Source organism: Nymphaea colorata, chromosome 3 (assembly GCF_008831285.2).
Source record: "Nymphaea colorata isolate Beijing-Zhang1983 chromosome 3, ASM883128v2, whole genome shotgun sequence".
In the NCBI taxonomy this organism is placed as follows: domain Eukaryota; kingdom Viridiplantae; phylum Streptophyta; class Magnoliopsida; order Nymphaeales; family Nymphaeaceae; genus Nymphaea; species Nymphaea colorata.
This window is the reverse complement of record NC_045140.1, coordinates 13215381-13242370: the sequence shown is the minus strand read 5'-3', so window position 1 is coordinate 13242370 and position 26990 is coordinate 13215381. Positions and strand designations below refer to the sequence as shown.

Genomic DNA, 26990 nt, shown 5'->3' with positions numbered 1-26990 from the left:
AGCTGCTCATACTTCATATAAAGAAGAATCAGCAAAGCAATTTCCGGAGGATGACAATGTTGAAGAAGAAAGATAAATCAAAATAACAAAAATTTACATATGAAGAAAATCAATACCAAAGCCGCCCGTTCCAGATGCTTCAATATTAATAAAAGCTCCCACAGAATCACGCCATTTATGAGTCTTCGTAAAGCCATGAGAACCCTAAAGAAATTAAATATGTAAGAGTGGGCATTCATGTGTTCCAAAAACATAGTAATTTGACCATATCTTTTATCACATGAATTAACAATAAGGTTAACCCCTCATTTCCCTTCCATGCAATGTAAAGCAACATATAGAAGTAAATACATAGTTTCTGAACATTGTGACTGAATGGCAGGTAGGTAGGTGTAAGCAAATATGTGTGTGTCAGAGAGAGAGTGTTGCTTCAACACATAAATTTTGGATCTTAGGATCAGTTTTCATGTTCCATAAAGAAAAAAAAGTACCAGCTGTGAACTCTCGTGCATCTTTACTTACCAAAAGGAAAAGTTCCTCAGCACCATTGAAAAGAAAAATAATAGGTTGAGGTGGAATCCAGCTTGAATCAACAATTAACCGTGCTAGTTCCAGCAATGAAGCTACAAAGGAGAACCATTTTCTTCTACCATTAAGCAAAGAACATGATTATAGCAGGCAAACTAAGAACAACAGAAGTCATTCATCCTTCATCCTACCAACACAAGATGCACAATCACCAGCCCCAGGAGAACCAAGTGGACCATCAAAGTGAGCATTGACTAAAACCGATGGATTAGTATCTTTGGAGTATTCTGATGCAATTCTGGCAGATCCAAACCCCAAAAGAGAAAAACAAAATAGAAAATGTAAGAGGAAGACATGCAGGCAACATATATAGTTTAATTTAGACTGAACAAAATGAACAAGTGAAGAAAGGCAGGAAGAGGAGAACCATAAAACATACATTAGTGGAAAGGCCTCCAAAACTAGTGACCAAAGCATGACAAAGTACAGACAATTCATTTCAAACTCCGAATGCAGGGAAGAGATGTCAAATCACCAAATCTCCAGAATAGTATGTGTGAGGAAGTTGGCAAGAAAACAGGAACGAGGCAACATCTTGATATGATATTCAAGAGATTGAAGTGCAGACAAAAACAGCGAAAAATGAGCTAATGTTTCTCCTTCCTCTTTGCCAACAGAAGAAAATTACAATCTGACTGGCAGCTGAACATTTTAACGGTCTTCTGACTGAAGACTCATGAAGCTATTAACTTCCACTCTCTGATTTCCCAGTATTTTGTGCCAGTCAAAGAAAACAAGTGTCCAACAAGCAAAAGTTGGAGAACTTATGACTGAGTATCCTTGTCATTGGGAAAGCATACAAAGCAGGTAAGACACGACCACCCCACCTAATGCAACTCAACAAACTATAGCATAACTAAGTTTATCACATTATTTATGTGGCAATACAGATGTAATACCACCAAGAACAATAGAAACATCAGCATACAGCACAACATGAGATGAGAAATCCACACAATTAATAAGTTCCTACTATAGAACTACTTATGTTTTAAATAACTGACCAATATGATTCAGTTTCTTTTCGAAAAAGTTGTGCTAGCCATGCATATATTGAGCATAATAAACACTGAAATTTACTGTTTAGAGTCTTTAGACAGTATGCTTTGGCAGAACACCATACTTCAAAACCTTTATGAAGGTGGGGCAGCAAGGGAAATTGACTTGAGGGAAAAAAAAAATAGAAAAAATTAATAACAGGGCGAAAAGCTAAAACTTCAAGCCCCCCAACAAACCAAGACCTCCAGCTATGAGTTAAGAGGTTCTTTGATATGATAGGCCAAACTCTCTTCCAGAGGTTAATTTTTCCTCATCCCCACAAATATGAACAGCTAGACTACATCATCTGTAAAATGTACAGCATGGTTTGGGACTAAATACCCAGAATAAAGAATAGCTATGCAACAATCCTGAAAGAAAAAAGAAAAGGAAATGTGCAAAAATTGATCGCAATATTACATACCTCATAGCAATGTTTGTGTGCTTTCTATATCCAAAAGTTATACTATGACCCAGAAAGTACATACTAAAAGAACCATCAACAACTGATTCGTCAATCTCGATGCTGCAAATCATGAAGAGAAAACATAAATCACGTACATGTGAAGATCAGTTCTCAGAAAACCCATTCACCACCACAAAAATATCTGCACTTTGTATGAGATAATGCAATCCATCATACATTACACAACTGGCTAGTACGAATAGCAGATACCAGATGAATAAAAGAAAATATTAAACAAAGCCAATCACACATGAATTTATGGACTTTTACACCAAAGTGTTTTTCCTATACTAACCATACAGATGCGATCCCTGTTCGGATCTTACTTGCATTTGCTGTAGTCTTTCCTAATTATGATATAATCAAAATTCCAAACTTTTTTTCAAAATTGTTCATACATATGCAGTCTCAACCCGTAACATGTGAATGTCATAATTGTTTTCCAGATGTAGGTACCATAAGCATTCGCATCTCCACAACAGAAAACTGTCGTTCGAGAGATAATCCTGGGATTTGGGCATGCATATCACCTCGATATCGTTAGTTTTGCGTAAGGATGTGCAGAATGGTGATTTTTGTGGATTGATGCTCAGATATGTGTACCTCGACCACTGTATTACAAATATATATACATGCAGATACGTATGTGCTGTGTAAGTATATATATTCCATTATGTTAATCAGTATTTTATGAATTTTTCATATAACAAATGCCTACCAGGTTTGTTTGGATTGGCAACTAACACAAAAGTCGTAAAGTTTAAGCCAATAACGACAACAACTGCTGCAAATGGACACACGTTGAAGTGAAAGCATGAATGTATACTAGAGACATAGAATAAATAGAACCGAGAGCTTCTTGTAATCGTCAAATATCTATAATGTTCGACAATCCCAATACATGAACAAACAAGATCCATTTCAGGCATCACTTGATCCAGTAATCACCTACCTGTAATTCGACCCGGCCCGGGCGGCAATTGCCTCTAACCGTGCTTTTATGTAGTGTGCAGCCTGCAGCAAGCCTGGGCTTCCCTCCTGGTGGTGAAAACAAAAGGTAAGAACTTCACGAAACTGAAAAAATCAGAATAACATCTTCGAACTCCCGCATGTGGAGCCAAATCGCTCGCAACAGCACACCTGCCGACCCTGAATTTCCTTGGACAGATGCCTGACGTGTTCCACGGCCCTCGCCTCTGAGAAACGATCAAGCGGCGCATCCATCGGCAACGGCCGGACGTGCTTCATGTTGTGAATGCAGTACGCCAGAGCGGCCATCATGCTGAACATGAAACCCAGGGCAAGCAGCAGCTTCACCGCCGTCGCGTCTCCTGCTTTCATCCTCACACCGATCGCCATTCGAGATCTTGAGATCTGTGGTTTCTAGAGATACAGCTTCAGTTGCAATATACCGTACAACTGTGACCGGGAATTCGATCTCAAGAAGACGAAGAAAACAGTGACCCAAAACGCTGCCAGAAGCACATCCAAATCAATAAGCAATCAAGTGAGGAACAACTGAGGGAAGGCGCACATGAGTTAGGGTTTCTGCTTCCAGAAGATGAGAAGGCGGGAACAGGAGAGCGCCGGCTCCGACTGTCCGACGTCGCCCTTCGCGGGTTTGAGGCAAGGCCGCCAAGGAAAAGCGCGCACTCAAACAAAATGACCAGCAAAACCACGAGAATCCTCTCCCAACACCACCCTTCTATGCCATTGTTTTTTCAGTTTTTGCAATATGGTGCGTGCCTTTGACGGTATTTCAAAACCTCACCTACGTTGCTTGGAAACTGTATAAGCTTTAAACTGTAGATGGAGTTTTATTGTAAGTGCATAAATAACCAACCAATTATTCTAACCTTTTTCATAACAAAGTCTTCAGCTACTCTAACTTAAACTCATATTTTGATGTGGATAAAAATAAACTCCAGTTTTTTAGGGGCTAAAAATTCAAAGGTAACTACTATATTTATAGTTTTACCACTTCTAGCTTAAAAAGGAAACATTGATGAAATATTGTTGAGTAGGATGGACTGTTAACATTTTACCACTTCTAACTTGTTAACTATTGAAGTTTATGATTTATTCCATGTGAAAGATTTTTAAAAATATCATTTAGCGGGCCAGTGGACTCTTCGGCCCCCAAAAAATAAAATTATGGTTCCGCCTCTAGCCCTAAGATATTAAGAAAAACAAAGACTTTGGATCGACTCGCCGCTCACGAATGGGGCTGATTCCTGTGTTCAGCCACAGGAAAGGGCTAAAGATAAAGCTTGCTCCAGTTTTTGGGCATGCGTCCATAGGAGGGAAGGGTTTTCATGCTAAAGGGGTGACGTGCTGCCGTTCAAAATTGCAAGTTGCGTCCAGTAAGTTATATGAATTTATTTTTTTCATTTCAAGACTATAATTTGCTTAAAATACTATAAAAACACAACTACTTATTTATTTTAATGAGGGCCGTACTTTTATTAAAAGCTATTCAATGAGTATTTTAAAGACACCTACACCTAACTCGAAAATAAAAAATGGTTAGTTGAAATAGTAAGAAAGTAATTTACAGATAAATTGTTAGTTAAGAGGGTAACGAAGTCATTTGAAGATAAAAAAGCAGGAGAAAGACCGATAGCTAATTTTTTTTTTTTTTTTAAAGTTGACTAAAATTTACTCCATGTCTGACAGTTTATGAGAAAAATGTTCTGGTTATTGCAAATTTACAAAAGATTCACTCTTTACCAATTACAATTACATAGAGCGTCTGGCGTGCCTAGCGGATGAAGTATGTTTTTGTTGGAGACGTGTAGCTTGTTTTCCTATTAAAACCTATGTGACCTGTGTGCGGGGTGCGGGTGCCGGTGCTGGTGCAGGTGCGGTGCGGTACATTTCAAAAAAATTAGGTGTGGCGGTGCGGTGAAGATATTTTATTAATATTAATAATAATATTATTATTATTATTAATTTTTTGTAGAAATTAAATAACACAATTAAAATTATACATTTTATGATAGTAGTGGAAAAAAATCAAAAAATAAATGTTTGAAAAAAAGGCAAACAGATTGTTTTATGAAAGCCACCATTCTTTAGTCCTGTATCGTTTTTAAAATTATACATAGTAGTGGAAAAAAATCAAAAAAGAAATGTTTGAAAAAAAGGCAAACAGATTGTTTTATGAAAGCCACCATTCTTTAGTCCTGTATCGTTTTTGTCTTCTCGAAAACGAATAGCCAACTTCTATTTTGTGCCCTTGTATGGGGGACTCTTCCTTTTTAACGTTAAGAGTGATTTGGTCATTTCTGTATGGAACGTGGAGTCTCGTGTTATGTACTCAGTAGTCAACATATTACCTAAGCGATGACGACATGTAAAGCAGACGCGGAAGCATTTGGAGACATGTAGCTTGTTTTCCTATTAAAACCTATGTGACCTGTGTGCGGGGTGCGGGTGCGGTTGCCGGTGCGGCACATTTCAAAAAAATTAAGTGCGGCGGTGCGGTGAAGATATTTTATTAATATTAATAATAATATTATTATTATTATTAATTTTTTGTAGAAATTAAATAACACAATTAAAATTATACATTTTATGATATTAGTGGAAAAAAATCAAAAAAGAAATGTTTGAAAAAAAGGCAAACAGATTGTTTTATGAAAGCCACCATTCTTTAGTCTTGTATCGTTTTTTTTTTGAAAGAGAAAAGAGAACATATAATATATCTATAGATGTATCTAACTTAGATGTAATGGCCAACGGGTGAGAATGGTGGATTTGATTTTATGGATTTTGGATCTGGTTTTTTTTCGAAATCAGATTTAGATCCAAACCATACACTTGGTTTGGATTTGGAAACTAGATCCAACCCCCGGGTGCCGTTTGGGTGCGAGCTCATCAGCGGGTGCTGATTGGGTGCGCACCTGGAGCGCACCCGCACCCGCAATGCGTCCGTGCGGGTGCGAGCTCAAATCAAACGCACCCAGGTGACTGTGATTAAAACTTGTTGACACTTTTTCTCGTTTACATATAAGTGTCTGTTAAAAGTTTAAAATCATATAATTAGTACTCTCTTAATAAAAAAAAGTTATGAGCTTCACCCTACATGCAGAATAATTTCTTTGCATTTTTTGTGTGTAAAAATTATTATAATGTTTTAAGATGAATATGGAAACCTTTCTAACTTACAAAATTTGAAATGCACGACAGCTAATGCCACATTTAAAAAGAAAAATGAAGCCGTAATAATGAAACTAATAATTAAGCTATTTATGTTCAATGGCAAATTGTTGTCAGCTCGTGTGCTGAGTGCATCGCATTGGCCTCGGTTTTCAATCATGAGCCCGTTGAGCCCGAAGCGATCCGGCTGAAACTCACGTATGTTAGCTCGAACCTGGTTCGACTTGACCTTTAGAATAAGTTCAGTTTTAGCTCAACTTGACGAGGTTTGTAAATCAGAACTAACCAGCTCGAGTTTGACTTGGACACCCAACAAATTAAGAGGACGTACGTAGCCTCCTGACAAAGAGTTAGGCAGACCAAAAGAAATAAAAGTTTATAGAGTTTTCCCTCTAACTTTAAGACGAGTGTGATTTCATTGGATTTGTGACCGAGAGCGATATGAAATACATATTTGAAATATATGATACGACGAGGGGGTAGGGCCATAGGTCTAAGTTGTTTGCATTCAAACGTCTATGTGTAATTGTTTTGGAGCGTTCGATGGTCTGAAATTTTGATTTAATAATGAAAATTGTATAATCACAATTCATCTTTAAACTGGAATGAAATCAAGGTTTCTTTTTTTAATTGCAAAAACAAAATACCATTTTTGTTTAATAATTATAATTTATAAAAAATTTGAATATTTTGACTGTTAAATTCCATGATTTTAGATATACCAAACGCCTCCAACTAATTAAATCCACTACAACATGAGATCATGAGATGAATACTTGGGCTGCTTTTGTTCAAAATGAATATGAGACATGCGGTGATATGCTCAAACCTGTAGATTTGAAGTTTGACCTTATACCTCACATCTAGGGGCAGAGGTAAAAAAAACGTACATGTGAATTTTAGAAAAAATATTTTATTTTATATATAAATTTGAAAATGATATTTTGGTTTCGGTCAAAATTTCGAAACTTCATTTCAATCATTTTTATAAAAAAAATTATGGCTCCATCCCCGCTCACATAAAAGGTTTTTAACAGGCATGGTGGATTTCACTGCTTGCCAATCGAATTAACTATTTGTTCACGTAAATCGGATCTCATGTATGAGAAACAATGGGTTTCATGCAAGTATTGAAGGTAGGAGCGGAAAACAAACAATGAGTCCTACCGGCCGACCCAGATCCAACAAATTTGGAAACCAGCAGCCCAGCTACCGCATATAAGCTGCCGGGACTTGACGTCATTATACTCACAGGTCAGGCGAGCCCAAGGGTGATACCTTCTGCCCGAAGTACCTGTCTTATCTCGGGCTGAGGCGCAGGCTCACTGCCGTACTTAGGGTTCGGTTTGCCAGGGCTGATCATCTACCACGGCCCACGACTCCAACAAGGAAGAAAGAGAGAGAAGCAAAACGAGAGTAAACTGAAAAGAAAGATATTTAGTCAGCGAGAAAAGCCTCAATTGTTGCCCCGAAGCTGGTCATCTGTCATGTACGTTATATTGATGTATGATTTTTTTTTTTTTTTGGTTCAGATTAATTATTAAAATATTTTCTATATTTTTTTAAAAATAAAAAATAAAAAAAACATTTATTTTTAATGAAATTACAAAAATGTCCCCTTATATGAGTTGCCTCCACCGCAACTCACTCTCAGCTGTGAATCATCCGATGGGTTTTCTGAACTCACAATGGCCATTGTGCCTATAAGGAGGCATTGGGGAAAGTGAGAAAAAGAGCTTTTAAATTTGAGAATTTATTTTCCTCGCCAATTTAAACAAGCTTCTATTTTAACATTTTTGTTATTTATTTATGAAATAAAATATGCCATTGATGTACTTCACATATAACTTTTTATTTTTCTTTCTTGTGCACATCAAATAGTCCCTTAAAAATGGTTAAGGATATATATCCACTATTTAGTTTCAACAATTCAAATGCTTACAAAAAAAACTTCTCATCTATCACGTTGTTTCTTAAAAGTTTTAATTTCAATTTATTTTTTTGGTAAAGGCTATTCGGGGGAAAAAATATTTTATATATTCACTAAAAGATTGAAAAACAAATAACAATAATAAAAATAAAAATTAAATTATATAAACATCAACTTAAAGAAATCCTACGACTTCGTCGTTCCTCTGTCTCCTGCTCGAACTTTCCCCGTTTTCCGCCCCGTTCTTTCTCTCTCACTGTCTCTCTTGCTCACCCTTGATCTCTCTCGCTTAGTCCCCTGCCTCCGCAACCCCTCTCCCCTTTGCCTCTGTTCTGTCGCTCCCCCCACCCCCACTTTCCGTCCCCACTCATTCCGGCAGCTGCCCTCTTCCTCTGCCGGATTGGTCAGCGTCGACCCAAACGGACCGGCGGCATCCGCCCAGACCGGCCGTCGCTCCCTCTTTAGAGCATACCTGTTGCCCTCAGCACAAAATCCGGCAACGGCCTTGTCTACTCGTAGACTGACCGGCGTCGACCCAGATGGAACGGCAGCGTCTACCCACTTCGCAGGTATGCCCCTCGCTCTGTGAGTTGTCCATCGGTCGACGTGGAGCACAGAGGGGCCGGCCGGCCGTCTCTTGGTTGTGTTGGCCATCATAGGCAGATTGGCTATATCTGATTTTTCGAATGTTCGATAGATTCAAACTTGAATTTAAATTATGATAAAAAAATATACCGTATTCGATTTAACTTTAAAATCAACATCTGAATCTGACCCCAATTCAACTTTTAAGTTATATTCGAATTAGATCTGTATCCGACTTTTAAGTTATGTCCAAATCTGATTTATGTACGAAAAATAAATAGTAAACACCAAATTAACTATAAAACCCAATCTTAATGTATATATGTATGTGTGTGTGCGGGCACGCCGGCTACATCATCAAACTTCATTCTCTAGAGCATGTAAATTTAAATTTACAAAAAGTATACTTCGTTGTTGTTCGTTGATGCAACAAGCGACTAGACGAGTTATCCTTAACAACTTCAATAAAACAAAAAAATCACCATATAGTACAAGCTTGCAAAATTTTCTTTCAATGTCTCCATTTGCCACAATGGATATTATCTTTTTATTTAGATATATACTTCAACCATATTGACATTATATTAAGGTCCTGAAGATAATGCTATCAAATTGTCTTGCATTATGCAAATGAAAATTTCAATTAAATAAACATCTTAAACACAACTGTAGGTTTTAATTGATGTAAATAAAACAAATAAGTACAAAAGAATATATATTTCTAATTTACGATTAAGTTTCAATATATGCATATACAAATGGTGCTTCATTTTCAGGTAAAGGTGTAGGCACATCAGAATTATTTAACAAAAGAATAAAATAAGCAATACAAAAATATGCTTAAAAGCATTAATAATAATAAATTACCTTTAGTCTCATCTTGCAACCAATCTTGTGCACAAATCAAAACATCCACAGTCTTTGTACCTAACCTACTTCTGTATAAATCAATAATATGTCCTCATGTGCTAAATGTGGACTATGATGTAACAGTTGATATAGAAATAGCCAAAATATCACATATCATTTTAGATAACACTGGATGTTTAGGTGCATTGACATTCCGCCATGTCAAAATGCCAATTGAATTGTTTTTTGAATAAATGAGTTCTTCCAAATATAACTCAAATTCTGATTTTGTGTGTTGACTTTATGATGATTCTTCAAGAAAGTCATCTAGTGCACCTGTTCTAAGCTTCTTATTAAAAAAAAATTCAATTAAATAAGTAAAGCCAGATGCATCACTATCTTTCTCAATATCAATAATATAACCAATACCAGTAGACAATAGACAGTATCTTCAATGTATAAGTAGCTTTATATTAATTACAAACATTACAAAGGTAAATATCTGAACTTGCACACATTTTTTCAAATTCTATCTTCATCTCACAAAACTCTTTAAAGAAGATATTAGAAGTTAGATACTTTACTGCAAAAATGACATTAATAGCATCATAAAATATTTTTAAACTGTTATGAATAATAGTAGTCTTCTTCCACTCGTCATTAGTCGGTGTTAAATGATAGTGACAATCGAGTTCTTGAAAATAGCCAAAAGTTTTTTTATATTGTAAAGCCACATTAAGCATAAGAAATGCTGAATTCTATCAAGTTAAAATATCAAGACATAATTTTTTTTCACAACATTGACATGAATGCACTTCTCGATCAAAAATTTCACATCAAGAAGAAGGTGTCTTGATATATTTTATGTTTTATCTCATTTTGTCAATCACATCACTTATTTCTTTGACAACATCTTGCACAACCAAATTAAAAATAAAAACAACACATCTAACTTTTTTTTTAAAAAAATCATTACAAACAAGTGCATCATTTTCAATAAACCACTATATCAATTTTGTAACCTTGATAACATTTATCGAACAATTATCTAATGTAATTGAAAATAACTTGCGATCACTGTTCCATTTTAGTAAACAACATTTGATGGATGATGCAAGTTTTTCTCTTGTATGAGGTGTTTCAACCATAACAAAGTTGAGAACTTTCTTTTTTTTTTCCAACTATTATCGATATAATGTGTAGTCAAACATAAATAACAATGTTTTTGACAAGACGAAGTCCACATATCAGATGTAAGACTAATCCTCCCATACGTAATTTTGTCATTTCATCTTCATAAATGTGTGCGATCTGATATGACAGTGTTACGTGACAATAACTTGAACTGTGGTTGTATTCCTTTAATAAACTTTTGAAAGCCTGAACGACTAATTATACAAAATGGATATTCATGAAAAGTAATCATAATAGCTAAATCAAGTCGGGTTTTCTTTGAATCAAGCTTGAAAGTACCAACAGTACATTTTCCATCATTAGTCTTTCCACCAATGACAAGTCGTTATTGACCTAATTCTAAATTAGGTATTTTAGGACATGCCTTTAAACATTTTTTTAAGTGTGTGGTGCCCATCTTAATATTACAATTGACAAACAATACGTTGAATACCTCATTTGTTTATTATCCTACTAAACTTATTTCATACAGCTAATTTTAGTGACTTGGTTTTTATAAGAATCATGTCAGTTTTTTTATATTGTTAGCAGAGACACAGCTAGAAGCATTGACATCAGATGTTGTAGAATCCATAAACTGCATATATAAAAATAGAAAACTTTGACTAAACTACTAAAGATATATGGCCTAACTAGACCATTAAAGATATGCTGTAGTTGAATCAGTAATACATATGAATTTCTCTTTCACACCATACTAAGCATACCTCTAGCTCACACTTGTGATAATCAAGCATTTCAATATCCAATTGAGTTTGCTTTAACTGCAATAAACATGTCATTGTAAGCTAAAACAAAAATATAGCCTAAATGACTTTCTATCATGAAGTTTACAACATAGTGATATACAATAGATATTTCACAAGCCTTACCAACAAACAAAATAAAATGAAAGAGTTTGGAGGAAAACAGAAACTTGAAGCCATCAACAACCAAGAAGAATAGTATTTGCCTTTAACGAAGAGCTCATGAGGATCAACTACATGGAAGATATCAAACACAACGATCACTTAAGCACAATGAGTAGAAAACAACGCTCACTATTTGCCCTGATTTTCAAAAGAATTAAAAAGGAAAGACTTCTCTTTTAGTGTCAATGTTTATGCATTACCGTGTATATTCACTAATTTTTGTCGTCAACCTGGTCTTGATCCTACCCAGTAGCTACATCATGCATGCACATTTGTTTGCTAATGGATTTTATGCGTGAAATTGACACTGAAATAATTCCTTTGGCAAATGTATAACATATTCTTATCATCATTACCTGTATTGGTTTTCCTGTAATTGGATCAAGAGTATGTGGTTCTTCTAAGTTGGCCCGACTCGTTGTGCTGCCCTAGAAAAACCAGGGAAAATCTCAAGCTCTAAAGGGTGGGAACAAGTCGATTTTTAAAATTGTTTCATCCGATCTAGTTGTCCCCAACCCTAATCTAAGCACATCATCTCTTAAAAATCTTTATTGTGTTATTTTTTTTATTTACTTACTGAATATTAATTAATAAAAATGCACACATTGATTACATAAGATAGTTTAATTAAAGAGTTATAATAGACTACTTTATAAATTTTTACTTATTTCTTGTTTACTTGTTAAATAGTTGCTTATTTTATTAAATTAATTAAAAAATGTTGCATTGATTTATTCATCAATAAAATAAATAAACTCCTTAGTTTTAACTCTAATATTTATTTTTTGTGTCCAAATAAATTTCTTAGTTCGTAGTTATTTGTTTTGTTCTTTTTAAGTGATATTCTAATTTTACAAGTTGTAAAATATTGTCGAGTTTTATTCCCAACTCCTTTGGATAAATAAATTTTATTTTGATTTTTTAGATTTTTAGATTTTATTTTTATGAACAAATATTTATTACTGAATTTTGACATGGTTGGTTAAGTTGTTTTAACTTTTAGCTTATCAATTTAATAGTTTTTTTTTAATTTCATTGAGTTAATTGAAATAATTTGCGTTACATCTGTAAAAAAAAGTGTTCAATGATGACAAACCTTCATTCGCTCCACATTATCACTAACTATTTGGGTTAGTCCTCTTAGCTTTATTGCAATATGTGTTTTTTACATAAAATTGTATTTTTAATCAAATCATATGTTAGATAATTTATTAAATCAAACAATTTGTTGTTTTCCTACTAGTTAAAGGTTTTTGTTTTTAAAATTTTGAATTATGTCATATATCATATGCCTAAGACATTTGGACGAATTATATGATTATACAAAATAATTACTTGATTGATTAAATAAGTAATTGATAATTTGATAAATAAATTTTTTTATGAGTTCAACAATTTTTTATATTAAATATATTTATTTGTGATTAATTTTCATATTTTAAAAAATGGTCATTTTGTTGAGATTTCTTGATTGAAGTTTGCTTCATCATTTTCAATTAAATTAATACATTATTTAAGATATCCTGCGTAGTTGGTGCTTTAACTATAATATTATGCTTGTTTACACAAAAACGTTTACTGAAACATAATTTTGATTATTAATTAATTAGTTTTGTATGATATCATTTTGAATACTTTAAGTTAAATGGTGTATATAATAACTATATGGATATTATTATATGCAATTCTATGGATGTCATTAGCTCTTAGTCAGATTATACCTACATATAATATTTATATTTTTCTTATGTCATAATATTAAGTTAGTGTGTTTGGATATACCTTTTGCATAAACATTCTCCTATTGTCATAAGTGCAACTTCATACTAGCTCTCGCGGTTCGGATTCAGATATTAGGTTCTAGGATTCAGATATCAGATCTAGTGGTTCATATTCAAATATTAGGCTACAGGATTCAGATATATGAGCTCTCATGGTTCGGATTCAGATATTAGGCTACATGATTCGGATATAAGCTCTCACGATTCAGACTCAAATATCAACTCACTGTTCAGATTCAGATATTAAGTTATAGTTTGGATTCAAATATTATTGTTAAGATAGTTAATATTCGATTGAATATTAATTTAAATCCAAATTCATATTCGATGAGATGTTATTTCTTAAATCCGAATCAGATCCTATTTTCTCAATCAAATGTTAAATTCCTTACCCCGATTTTTGAGAAGTAATTTGAATAGATATCTAATCACAATTCGATCGGTTGACATTCCATGACCCAAGAGAGAAGAGAGAGAGAGCCAGACAGCGGCGCCTCTTCTCCGCATCGTACCTAAACACTAACGGGAGCAGGAGAAGACTTTCGCTCGTTAAGATGGTGGGATTTGCCGGAGCAGGTGTCCGACAGGGAGCTGCTCTATTCAAAATGTTCATCGTTCGCTGGCGAACGATTTTGTTCGTTGAATGAATCTATGAAGCTATTTTTTCTTTACCAGCAGGCGTTTGGGTTTGCGATCTGTATCATCTCATAGAGAAGGCTGTTGCTGTTTGGAAGCACCAAGGATAAGGGTTTGAGGTTCATATTCCAATTTTGGTTGATATCTGGATTCATCGATCAACTTGCCACTACAAGATGAGGTAGAAGCTTACCCTTGTGTGCAAATATTTTGTCTAATTCTCTGATCACGTTGCTCTTATTCTCTGCTCGCAACCTGCGTCACGTTAACTATGAGGCATTGAGGGTCTGGTGGTTTATATGCATTATGCCTGCTATTTCTTAAGAGGTCGTTTGCGTTGGAACACCCCGGAACTGAACAGGCACGTTTTGTTTTGGTAAAATCGATGCAAACGTTGAACAGAGAACGCTTAGAGGTCGTTTGATTGCTGTCCATCAGGACAAGACAGACAGGACGTCCTGTCCTTATGGACAATGATGTTACTTGTCCACCGTTTGATGATTTTATGAACAGAACACCATGTTCTTTTTGTCCGGCGTTTGTTTTGCATATGTCCATTCTATCTGATGTTTGTTTCTGTCCGTTCTGTCTGACGTTTGTTTCTGTCATGTCCGATCTATCTGTTTTGTCAAATGTTTGTGTCTTCCATGATTAGTTATGTCTATCCTGTCTGATGTTTGTTTATGTTATGTTCGAGCTGTCTATTCTATCCGATGTTTGTGCCTTCTATGATCAGTTTTGGCTACACATAGCAAAGAAACTTTCTTCCAAATAAACAAAAAAAAAGGCTCAACGTTAACAATCAATACAAGTGCTTGTTGGCTGACTGCAAGGTCAAAAGCTCAACAAATTTAAGAAAAAGGAAATTTTTCTTCTAGGATGCGTTTGATGCATAAGGAAGAATTTAACGTGGTAAATTTTTCTGGTAAATTTAACCTGGTAAATTTTTCAGGTTGAAATTTAACCCTCTTCCGATTTGAGGTCATGTTTGATGCACAAGAAGAATTTAACCTGGTAATTTTAACCTTGTTTGATGCACAAGGTAGAAAAATTAGGAGACTTTTTTTCAAACAAGAATCAAAGTGGTTAAATTGATTGGAGAATGACTTCTTATCACTATTGAAGGGAGAGATTAAAGAGCCTACGCATTAATCTAATGAAGGATGGATGGCTCCCTGAAAGTGATGATGATTTCAAGGATCGACAAAGCAGGCATACATCTAGTTCTTTGCACAATCTTATGTGAAACTCAAAACGGAGTTTGTTTAGGATGCTGCGAGGTTTGACGCCTAGATGAGCATCTGCCCTTTGCACAATCCCGTTTAAAAATCATCACGTTTATACACATTTCATCAAACAAGTTACGCACGTGATCAATAGCAAGCAGAAATCCCACATCAAAATCCCACATCAAAATCAACATGTTTATGCACATTTCATCCAACAACAAGTTATGCAATAGCAGAGCAGAAATCCCACATCAAAATCAACATGTTTATGCACATTTCATCAAATTAAAATCAACATGTTTATGCACATTTCATCAAAAGCGATGCACAAGATAGTTTTCAGTCTCCAGGATCTCCCCCAAAGTCCCAAGTGTGTTGATTCGTGTCAATTCCTTTCCCTTGTAATGGATTTTGGATGGAAAAGCGAGCGGCCCATGAATCGGCATCCATAATCAAGGTTTCCCCAACTTTGGTCATGCTGCCAGAGAATTTGTGGTTAAACAAGGGTGCGTTTGATGACCCTCTGCTCCTCAATTTGTGGTTAAACAAGTTCATGCTCCTCTGCTCGCCAGGAAGACCCAAATCAACTTAATAACATAATTTGCTTGGTGGAGACCCAAATCCTCTCGCCAGGAAGACCCATCGATTTGCCCTAGAAGCCTCCTCCAAGCAAATACCTATTCAGGTCCTATTCGACGAAACCTCTGTGGCAGTAGATGGAAGCAGAGACGCGGGTGAAGAGGAGGAAGGTGAGAGGGAGAACCTGCAAAGGAGGAAGGCCCATCCGTGATGGGGCACGGATGAAACAGCGAAGGTGCAACACCGAGAAGCCGTCTTCTGTTCGAGAGAGGAGAGCTGCGAGCACGGGCGAAGGGAGGAAATGAGAAGGGTGTCGGGGGGAGGGTGTCGAGCGCGGGGGGAGGGCGTCGAGCGGGTGGAATTCCACCCGCTCACGTTATGCGTTAAACGGGGTGAATTTCACCCCGTTTGATGCATGTTTAGGTCGGGCGGGTGAAATTTCACCCGCCCGTACGATTTTTTCCGAAAAATCGGAATTCACCCGGTGCATCAAACGCACCCCTAATAATGAATAAGGCTGCTGGAAGGTTAACCATCAAGCAAAGTGGCTAAACATAAGGTCACCAGTTCAACACATCTCAACAGAGAAATCTAAAACAAGCACAAGTTAACAGCTATAGACTCAACCCAGATGCACAAGCACTGAACTTTTAATGGGAAAAAAATAGCCATTATCAAAACATGTGCTATTGAACAAAAGAAAAGGTAAGGTTTAAAAAGGAGAGTCCAAATGCATTACAAAATCATCATTTTTTCATGAGGTCGATGCCAGCTTCTTTAGCCACAACATCTAAGCCTTTCTTCTTGATGGTCTTCAATGCTTTTGTGGACAACCTCAATTTCAAGTACCTCTTTTCAGCTTTCCACCACACTTTCTTGCACTGCAAATTTACAAACTGCAATTTCTTTGTCTTGTGATTTGAGAAGGAGACCTTATTGGCATGGTTTGCCTTTTTGCATGTAAATGGGCATACACGACCTGAAAGAAAAGAGCTAGCGGGTTAATGACTTTATAGATTGTTTTGGATGTTGCAAACGGCTCAAAATGATGCATACATACATCCCTATTTCTACTATGCAGAAATTATCACACATTTTTTGCAAAGAGTTTTTATCTTTACAGTTTTTATGTATATTATTTATTTATTTAAGAATAATTTTTATTTCTTTTTTTTTTGTCAATTGGCAACCAATTCAGCTGAGTTCTCGATTCAATCGACTCAATGACTTAATTAGTTGTCTGGATAATGAGGAATCAGACATACAACTTGATCTAATTCTGAAACACCTTATGAACAATAATCCTAGACCAAGTTCTGAAACACCTTATGAACAATAATCCTAGACCAAGTTCTAGCAGGTGATTGAAAAAGCCAACCAGAGATACTTGGAGAAGTGGATCCAACGTGACCTGATAACTGATCTTTGTCTGAAACTAGAGGTTCTGATTTCTACAAAGATGTTCTATCAGTAATGAAAGACAACAAACAAATTATTGGCAGTTGGTGGAAACCCACCATTGTATATGCAGCAGAAGTGATTCGATCCTTGAATTTGCAATGCCCAACTTATGTTTGCAACATCATTCCCACCCCCAATTCAGCCATTCGAGCATTCTCAAACAGACAAGAGTGGAAACAGGCTCTCAGGAATGCTCTTGAAGCTAGAAACCGGATGTTGCTCTCCTGTTATAGACAATATGTCTACCTTTACAAATGGAATCAATTTGTGCTGGAGACAGGGGATTCTGATCCATTTTCTATAAGTGGAATGGACCCTTTACAAATGATAGAGTCTGGTTTTGATATTCTATCTAAAGAATGCAAACAAAGTGATCCTTCACGACCCCAGTTTGGGGTTTCTAGGATGAACAAATCTAGACAATTTGGTGCTTCTAAGGAACAACTTCATGTTATACCATTCATCAACTCTACCGTCCATTGTATTGATGATGATCCTTGCAGCCATCAAGGCACAACTGCGACAACTAGCACAACTAAGAATAAGACTGATGCTACTTTACAGATGGATTTACAAAGTTGCATAGATGGAAGAGTTTCCACTGAATTGGACTCACAATGGTGCAAGCCTCTTTCGAAAGTTAATAATAAGGAGAAATCGGTTGTTGTAAACAGTGCAGTTCTGCCAACAAATTGTCACTTTGATTCTGTTGAGGCATCTAAGAAGGTGCTTCAATACAATTTAGATGAGAAACTTGGAAATTATAATGAGAGTTCAACGAACAAAAGGTGATCTACAAAGCAATTTACATTTATACATGACCTGATATAACTTGAATAATACAAATGCCCTGACACACCCTTACTAGTAATAGGAACAAAAGGTGATCTACAAGGCAATTTACATTTACACCATATAAATGACCTGATCTAATAACTCTTAATTTGGCAATCCTCATTAGTCGTTCCAAAGATGAATGTGTTAAACTGATCCCACATCAACGTCATTAAATAACAGAAAATAAAATTGCAGAAAATTTACAAAAGATCAAGACGTATCAAAATACAGAAGAATTTGTGGTTGTGATTAACTGAAGCATCATCGTTCAAAGCAGTAATGGCACAAAAACTGCAGCCTTTTACAGGTGCCCATTTATCGGCCAGTGATTCTGTCCCTCAAATCAGCCTTTTTAGACTTGGGCTTGATGCTTGTCAGAGCATCCATGGTTGTCCTTAAGGTTATTGCAACAAAACAGAAGCATTTGGGGATGCTACCAACATCCCGCAGAGCCCCAAAAGCGGTTGAACAACAAAAGTTTCACACCGAAAGGTACAATGCCTCAAGATACAATTATTATATTTAGTGAAAAAACATTCAATATACTACAAGACCCAAAAATAATGTCTTTAGGAAACATGATCTTTGGTGCTTAGGAACTAAATTGCAGAACATATAACAAGCATAGCCTACTGACCACCAACAACATTTTCCTGATATATGTATATGACTCAACAAGATGGAAGTGACTGAATGAGAACTAGAAGCAGAAACTGCACAAGAAACCTGCTCTTAATTGATATGGCTGTCCTGTGCATGTCTTCACATGTTTTCTTCCCCTTTTGACAACAGCAACGCAAATCCAGAGGCCATACCCAAGAGAAAAATGCAATTGACGAAAGGGAGACTTGAAATGAGGCAGTAGCTTTTAGACTCCCAGATGATTTGGGAAGAAAAAATCAAGAAGAGAAGATTACTCACTTCACTGCCACTGCCGAAATCTTCAATCACTCGAAAGCTCCAGTCTTTCTCTCCTTCTTCCTTCTTTCTTCTTCCAACTGAAGAGGCCGATGAACGACAAAGACCAACGGGGGCAGATAACTTCCTCAATGGCTCCGTTCAGCAGAGGAAGAAGCAAATGAGCGATATCTTTCAGTAGACGGAACAAAAGAGTCTGGCAGTCGCCCTCCCGCAGAGACGGAGGAGAAGAAAAATAGAAAGGGCTAGGGCAGGTCGGGTGACAGAGGAGAAGAAGAGAAACAGGAAGAGCTAGGGAAGCTCGGGGCGGAGGGGGCGGAGATGGAGGAGAAAGACAGCGGAGATGGAGGAGAAGGAGAAGGAGAAAAAAAAATGGAGTCGGGGGCTCGGGGTCGGGGTTGGGGAAGCTAGTGGTCGTCGGGGGTGGGAGAGTTCTGAAAACGGAGTCGGGGGTGGCTCAGAAAATGGAGTCGGGGGATCGGGGTCGGGGAAGCTTGTGCTCGTCTGTCTGTTCCGAGGGTTGGTTCGGAACGGAATGGAACAAAAAATCAATTTATACCTTTGTCCAGTTGTCTGTCGTGTCCAGTCAGTTTCGTGGACAGTGTGTTTGATGAAAATTTTGCTTAGACAGAACATGCGTGTCCTGTTCTACGTGTCCAGTGGCCATCAAACGACCTCTTAGGACACGACGGACGGAGAACAAGGGTATAAATGGGTGATATGTTCCAATGTGTTCCGTGATAAACCACGGAACAACGTATCGAGGAACGCAGACTCTCCCCCGACCCCGAGAGGAACGCAGACTCTCCCCCGACCACGAGCTCCTCTTGCCTCGCCCTCTCTTTCTTTCCTTCTCTCCTTCTCCTTCGTCTCCGCCCAAGCTGCTCCTTCTCCTTCGTCTCCGCCCTAGAGCTGCCCCTTCTCCTCCATCTCCACCCCCGTCGCTACCTTAGCCCTTTCTCTTTCTCTCCATCTCCTTTGTCTCTACCTCCGTCACTGCCCTACCCTTTCTCTTTCTTTCCATCTCCTCCGTCTCCGCCCCCGAGCTGCCCTCGCCCTTTCTCTTTCTCCTCCTGAAGATCTATTGCATCCTCACCGTGCAGATCGTCCTCACTGTCGCGGTCTGTGTCGTCGTAGTGGCCGTTCATCGCCGACTTCTTAGTCACGACAACCCTGGACTCGCCATCTCCATTGTCAGCCGTGTTCTGCCTTTCATCAGTGAGTACTACTCTCATTTTCTTCCCGTGTTTCCTGCAAAAAATTTTTCACTTTCCGTCTCTTCCTATTGCGCCTCTCTATCCATCTGCTGCACCCTTCCCCCATTTCTTATTCAACTTTCCAGATATTCCTGACGATTTTTGTCGTTTTTGTTGTCTTCCTTTCTAACTGTTAGCTTATTGGCCGTGGATAATCTTGGATTCACTGAATGTATTCTTGCTTGAATCTGCTGCTAGTTCTTGATTTCTAAGAAATTTACTGATTGAATTGACTTTGTTCTTTCTTTTTGGTTGGTTCAGTTCTGTCGGCAAAAGCACCCGTTCAGTTTTGTTATATGTTCCCTAACAACCACAAACAAACTGAAAGTTTACTTGAAGCAGATCAACTCATGGAAGGACCTAGGTGTAGTCCCTGTGGAAGCGAATCATAGCAGAGGATGTGGCATTGCTTTCAAATCTCTAGGTGATTGGCTTCTTGTTATTGGTGCAGCTTGGAATGTTGTGGATCATCACAGCCAAGGCATATCAATTTTTTGTTGTCAGCATGATCCCAATGCAATAGATGCTCACTGGGTTTTTCTTGGGAGGACAGGTAACTTCATGGGCCCCTTTGTGTTAAACTGTTATATCATGGCTATGTAGTTCTGGCCATTTGGTGTTGAAGCTTTTCTTCTCCTGTCTGAATAAAAACTTGGTGCTCACCTCTTGAATGATTCTTTGCCGAAAGGAACTGGTTTTGAGGACATTCTTTTTTTCTATCTAAACATGCATGCATGTAATTGTAACCAAAGCATCTACCTCACAGGCCTATACTGTAGCTTGAAGCCTTGAACTAATCAACATGATATCTTCTACTCAATGGTGCAAAACTGTAAGTAGGAGTAGATTAGAAAACAAACTGATCTTTTTTTAGACTGACGAGTTGTACATATTGTGTGTATTTCATCATCAAACATACTGATGGCGCACTCTACCCTATTAGTACTCCATGAACATTAGGGGGTTTTTGTTTTATGCGTAGAACAAGCTCGCATGCCAAACATTTGGCAAAATGTTTGAGAGACAAATGCCAAACAAATGAATGAATGGGATCTTCTGTTATTCATGTTATTCTGAAACTGATTTTCAGATATTTTCTCTTCATTAGAATCGATCAATCTAAAGGTGCACATGAATTTAGTTTAGAGAGAATAGAAAAAAAGAAAATACAGATAAAGATTAGAAAGAATGAGAAAATGGGAGGTGAAAGGGCACTAAAGCACACCACTTATCATCTGGTAGCAGATTCTTGATGGCTGAAGGCTCAAGTGGCTTAATCGCATCAAGCACAAGTGAGTACTCGCCAACTTCTATCTCTAGGTCAATAAATTTGAGATTTTGTTCTAATTGGACTAGAATCAAGTCAGCATATGTAAATTTGAGTTTGTCTCCTTTTGCCTAGAATTGCATTATGTAAGTTTGAACGTACCTGTTTTTTGCTTCATTTTCATGTATATGCTTACATTTTTGTGGTTTATGTATGTTTGGCTAGAATTGTCATATGCCAACTTGAATTTTTTGAATTTATATGCTTTTTTGCTGGAATTTCACATATGTGAGGTTGAGTTTTTCTCTACGCACATGAACTGAAACATGTTTCTTTAGAACTGATTAGACATGTCATAAGACATATAATTTTGCTTTACAAATTTTTATTTATGGTGATCAAACGTGCAATCGGTGCATCCTCTGTCAAGCTTTTGACGAGATTAGCAGCTTCATGTTTTAGAATGAATGTTGCCGGTGTCCTTTCCCCCCAGAATTTGGTGTCAAGGAAGAAACAAACAGCCTTGGTTGCTTACCATTTGTCATCATGAAGGCGGAGCCTTTTCTTCAACGTTTTATTGAAGAACAAAAGGGCAAGAAGAAAAAAAAAGAAGGAAATTGTAATGTTGCTACTCTTGTCTCTATGTGTCCCAATCACATATCATAGACTAAATTTCGTTTTTTATAATGATTATAAAATTTGTGGAGTGAATATAATGATTGTTTGGTCGTAATTGGATATATATTATCAAATTTGTTTACTTGAATTCGGGTTTGAATATAATGTCATATTGCATCGGAACCATTGACATCCTTCTTAAAACCATTGTCACAAAAAACGCCGTTATTTTATAAAAAACGCGTATTATACGTTAAAAACGTCTTTACCGTATAAAACGGGAATAAAACGCGTTTTTTTCAAAAAAACGTTTAAAAATAAAAGACGCGTATAAAACGCGTTTTATACCCGTCTTCCACGTTTTTTAAGACATGTTTTTAAAAGAAATGGCACGCGTGTAATATTTGTAAAAGAATTGGTTTTTTGTAACTTGGATGCTCCTTTTAATGGCAAAAACGTCTTTTTAAAGGATGGCATGCCTGTAATATTTGTAAACGAATTGGTTTTTTTTAACTTTGACGCTCCTTTTAATGGCAAAAATGTCTTTTTAAAGGATGGCACGCATGTAATATTTGTAAACGAATTGGTTTTTTTAAACTTGGATGCTCCTTTTAATGGCGAAAACGTCTTTTTAAAAGAAAAAGGGGCTTATTAACTTCCCGCCATCCTCTCCTTTTTCCGTTTTTGATTTTCTCATTTCCCGCCTCTTGCTGGAGTTCACTTGCGAGGGGAAGGGGAAGAATTTATTAACTTTAAACTTTATTTTCAATTTAAACTTTATTTTCAATTTTTAAGTTGGCAAATTGTTTGAGACATGTACCTAAAATTTGTTGCTTATCTAGCTATTTTCTAATGTTTTTTTAATTTCTCATTTATTTTATTTTTATATAATTGTTAGGATTTTTTTATTTATTTTTTAAAAATTTACCGTCTTTTTTCCGTTTTATTCCCGAGATTTTTTTCTTCGTCGTATTATACCTGTTTTTTTCCTCACCGTATTATACCCGTTAGCGTCTTATGTGACAATGCTTAAAACCCAAAGAGGTTCATGAGAAAATCCTTCTTAAAACAAATATCAGGCGGACAGACAGAAAAGACAAAACAGATATATGCGAAACAAACACTGGACAAGATGAACATAATGTTTCGTTCTTAAAATCATCAAACGGTGGACAAAAAACACTATTGTCCATGAGGACAAGACACTAGTGTAATGAACATGACGTCTGTCTGTCCCGTCTCAATGGACAATAATCAAACGACCTCTAAAGGGTTGGAATTATTTTTTCGAGAACTTGTTTTTGTTTCAAATGTCAATATCACCCTTGTTGTTATAAGCTGGTGGAACGTCGCATTCTATTTTGTTAAGTTCTCGTTGAAACCTTTGCATGGTTCGGACTGAAACATGTTGATGTTGATTAAAATAGGGGCTGTCAGTAATTCGTTTCCTTTGAGAACTCTACCCAGCTTGCCATATACGTGAATTTAACCAAGTTTACCTTATAGGTTGCGTACAAACGTGCTTCCACTTGTTCTCTTTATTGTCTGTATTCTTGCTACTTTGTTACTGAGGTGGATTATGTACTGGCTTGTCGACACATATGAATTAGCTCCTGATAACCCTTGCCATGTGAAAATAGATTGTATGGATAATATGTATATCGATCAACAGAAGATTAACTTCAGTAATAGCTCGAAGGGAATAATCGTACTATTTAAGATGATATACAGTATGTACGGTTTGTTGTGAGGTACATTATCATGTGTAAAGTAGTTGTTTATGTACTCATGTCGTGGTACTTCTCATGTGCAACGGATAATAGCGCGATATATATTTTCCTTTGAAAAAAGTAAGTATCTCCATGTGTTCCAAAGAGTGGCACAAATTTCACAATATTCTCGAAAAAATCATGATATTAATGAGAAAAATACTAAAAAACAGAAAAAATCATGATATTTTAAAAAACAGGAAATATATTTATTGAGTTTTCCACATTTTTTTTCGATTTTTTTCATTTTTCTTTTTTTAACATTAAGGATTCAAGATTAAACTTAAACTACATTATTTTTCATCATGAAGGCCTTCTTTTGATCACTTTTGCCTAGCTTTATTTATATTTTCTTTTTTGTTTCTGAGTTATTGCATTTTTACCTAATTTTTGATTTTTTTTTTTCATTTTTTAAAGTTTCTGAGTTTTTGCAGAGATTTTTTTGAGAAGAACAATTTTGCCAAAAAAATCTGGGAAAAATATTGCCATTAAAATTTGTGACAATGGTTCAAAATAAGTCTTATAGCAAAGATAATATGATGGTGTCATCATTTCATGATAATAACAAATTTTTTTTTTTGCTGCATTGTTGGTGACCTTTATGGATCATCACATTATTTACAACTTTATTTTAAGTTCTCTTTTAGAAATTGCTGCAATAACAATGACAATTACTGAAACATGTATTTTGTTCATTTTATATCATGAAGGTCTTCAAGTATGGATGAAAGTTGCAGCCCTACAAGTTCAAATGTGGCAAGAAAGCTAGACAAGTTTGCAAGTGCAAGTGCAAATGTGGTAGAGGTTAAAGCTAATGAAATGATAGTGACTTTGAACAATAATGGCGAAAATCATGATTTTCTGTTTTTCCACCCACCATAATGTCATTGGAAATGCTGGTTTCCAAATTTTTGTCATCCACTTACCTTTGAATTCTCTGTTTGCCACCATACCCACAAACTAAATAAAGAATTTGCATTGGGAATGGTCTTGTAAAAAAGTTTTCATTATAAATTTCCATACCACTTTCGTTTCTTAGATTGGATGAATACATGAGGTATACGTTTTATAGTCTCACAGCACACTGGGCATCAATTGGCTTCTATCCATTGTCAAAAGTCTGCCCCCCCGTTGCAAGACAAGCTACCTGCTTAGCTCTTGGGATTGCCCCACTCCTCCAGATGGAGGCCTGCAGCATATTTGGCTTCGATCCACCAATGGTTTGACGGTGGAAATATTTTCTCTTCATTTTTGATACTTCTCTAATACCCTACCCCATAGTAAATGACGTCTTTGATTACATAAACTGATACTATTGATTACACGTTTAATATAAGGAGCTGTTATCGATGCGAGTAACATCTTAATATCTTCATCTGATATTAGCCCCAAGTCGCGTGGAATGAGCATCACCCACTTGCCATCTTGTCATGTAACAAATTTCTTCCCATCCCCATAAGATGCCTTTTCAGGGCCAGGAGTTTTTCGCTTTTATCTTACACGTCAATAGACTGAAATTTCTTAAATATTTTGATCTAACTAGCTGGACCCATCATGAATTGGATATTACTAATTCGGAATGCATAGCTCGATTGCATGTGTTCAGCTGAATCAATCCAGGCCCCTCCTCCGTTAATGGTTAGCATAAAGACTGCCGGGAAATTTGAAGGCCATCATCCAATATCCAATTATTTGATATATCATACTAAAAAGATTCTGCTTGAGATGGATAAAAACCATTTTTTCCAGCTTGCCAGTCGCCTGCTTACTTTCTCAACTAAAGCTTCACAATTCTCCACTTGAAGTTTGCTGCCGAAAAGAGGCAATCCCAAGTATGATATTGGAAAATTAGGGTCCAACCCAGATAATTAATGACTTAAAAGTGTTATTTCACATGAAATGGAATGATATAATACTTTTAAAGGTTAATTATTAATCCAGCTTTAGGAAGATCTCATTGATGCATCTGATTGAATGCTTTTTTGGCTTTACATATCATCATCATATCAACCGCACAGAATATCCCTGGATTTATCGGTAGTCTCTATTATGTTCGGCATTTCTATTGATCCTCTCTCTCTCTCTTTCCCATCTTATTCTTCTTGAGAGGATTTCCATCATTAGTGCAAAGGAGATTGAGTTACGTGCAGACCATTGTGCACGCAACAAATATGCACCAAAAGGGAGATGAGGTATTTTTGTTTTTTATATAAAGTATGAGCAAAAAGGCCATTTCAAATTAGTACATGCTTTTACAATATCAAGTTTTAGGAGGGCCGACTTACCTGTTGATCACTTCATGAACAGCGAGAATCTGGTCTTCAATAGTGCGATTAGATAGCATAGTGATATGGGCCGGAAGACTCCAATGTTACTTGCTCCTTCGATTTTGGAACAAGGATGATTTGAGAGCGGTTAATGCTCTTTACTAAAGTTTCTGGTTCTGAAAAAAATGTTTTTCTTTTTTATATCTTATAAAGAAAATCCATTTCAAGTTTCCACAATTGCTACAGCAATAAGAAAAAACGTAGAAATAGTAAGCAATAGGCGAACGGGAATCCAAGACCCTTTTTTTTTTTTAAGGGGGCATTTCATTTGGTTGATCGGAAATTCATGAATATGATATGGTATGCTTTTATACTGATACAACGAAAGATGTGTGATAAAGTTCATGGGTTCATCAAATTAAACTTAAGATCTACGCATAAGACTTTTATTTTATTTCTTTGCATTGAAAAAAAAAAGTCCGATTGATCAAAGGGAGGGCTTGATTTAGACCAGTAGTTCTCGAGTCCTTAGACCATCAAACGCAAAAGAGGAGGCAACTTTGTTAAATATTCGGGTCCGATCCAGTTAGGATCCGATCCATCAGAAGACCCACACGGAACACGGGGCAACCTGCTTTGCTGTACCTGCG

General features: G+C 36.5%; 1 protein-coding gene and 2 long non-coding RNA genes across 8 annotated transcripts in view; 1 reads left to right on the top strand and 2 right to left on the bottom strand.

Annotated features, from left to right (window-relative positions):
* The window catches only part of LOC116251263 (uncharacterized), a 45693-nt gene extending 41930 nt beyond the window's left edge, over window positions 1–3763 (bottom strand). The window contains exons 1-6 of the mRNA XM_031625428.2: window positions 3233–3763; window positions 3045–3130; window positions 2051–2152; window positions 720–826; window positions 523–623; window positions 117–204 (exon numbers count right to left, since the gene is read on the bottom strand). Coding sequence (XP_031481288.1) covers window positions 117–204; window positions 523–623; window positions 720–826; window positions 2051–2152; window positions 3045–3130; window positions 3233–3451 — 703 coding nt within the window. The 5' untranslated portion in view covers window positions 3452–3763. The remainder of the gene's footprint in view (window positions 1–116; window positions 205–522; window positions 624–719; window positions 827–2050; window positions 2153–3044; window positions 3131–3232) is intronic.
* Window positions 3764–16539: 12776 nt separating this feature from the next.
* On the bottom strand, window positions 16540–19573 carry LOC126409863 (uncharacterized). Its single transcript, XR_007572701.1, has 2 exons — window positions 19167–19573; window positions 16540–16926 (listed from the first exon to the last, which is right to left on the bottom strand). It is a non-coding gene; the product is annotated as an uncharacterized LOC126409863 (long non-coding RNA).
* A 324-nt stretch (window positions 19574–19897) lies between these two features.
* LOC116249528 (uncharacterized) lies at window positions 19898–25111 on the top strand. 6 transcript variants are annotated; one of them, XR_004171213.2, is made up of 4 exons: window positions 19898–20381; window positions 20681–20972; window positions 21665–21711; window positions 24784–25111. It is a non-coding gene; the product is annotated as an uncharacterized LOC116249528 (long non-coding RNA). The 6 variants fall into 6 exon arrangements; XR_004171212.2 differs by lacking the exon at window positions 24784–25111 and adding an exon at window positions 22149–22426; XR_007572700.1 differs by lacking the exon at window positions 24784–25111 and adding an exon at window positions 22136–22426.
* The last annotated feature ends 1879 nt before the right edge of the window (window positions 25112–26990 follow it).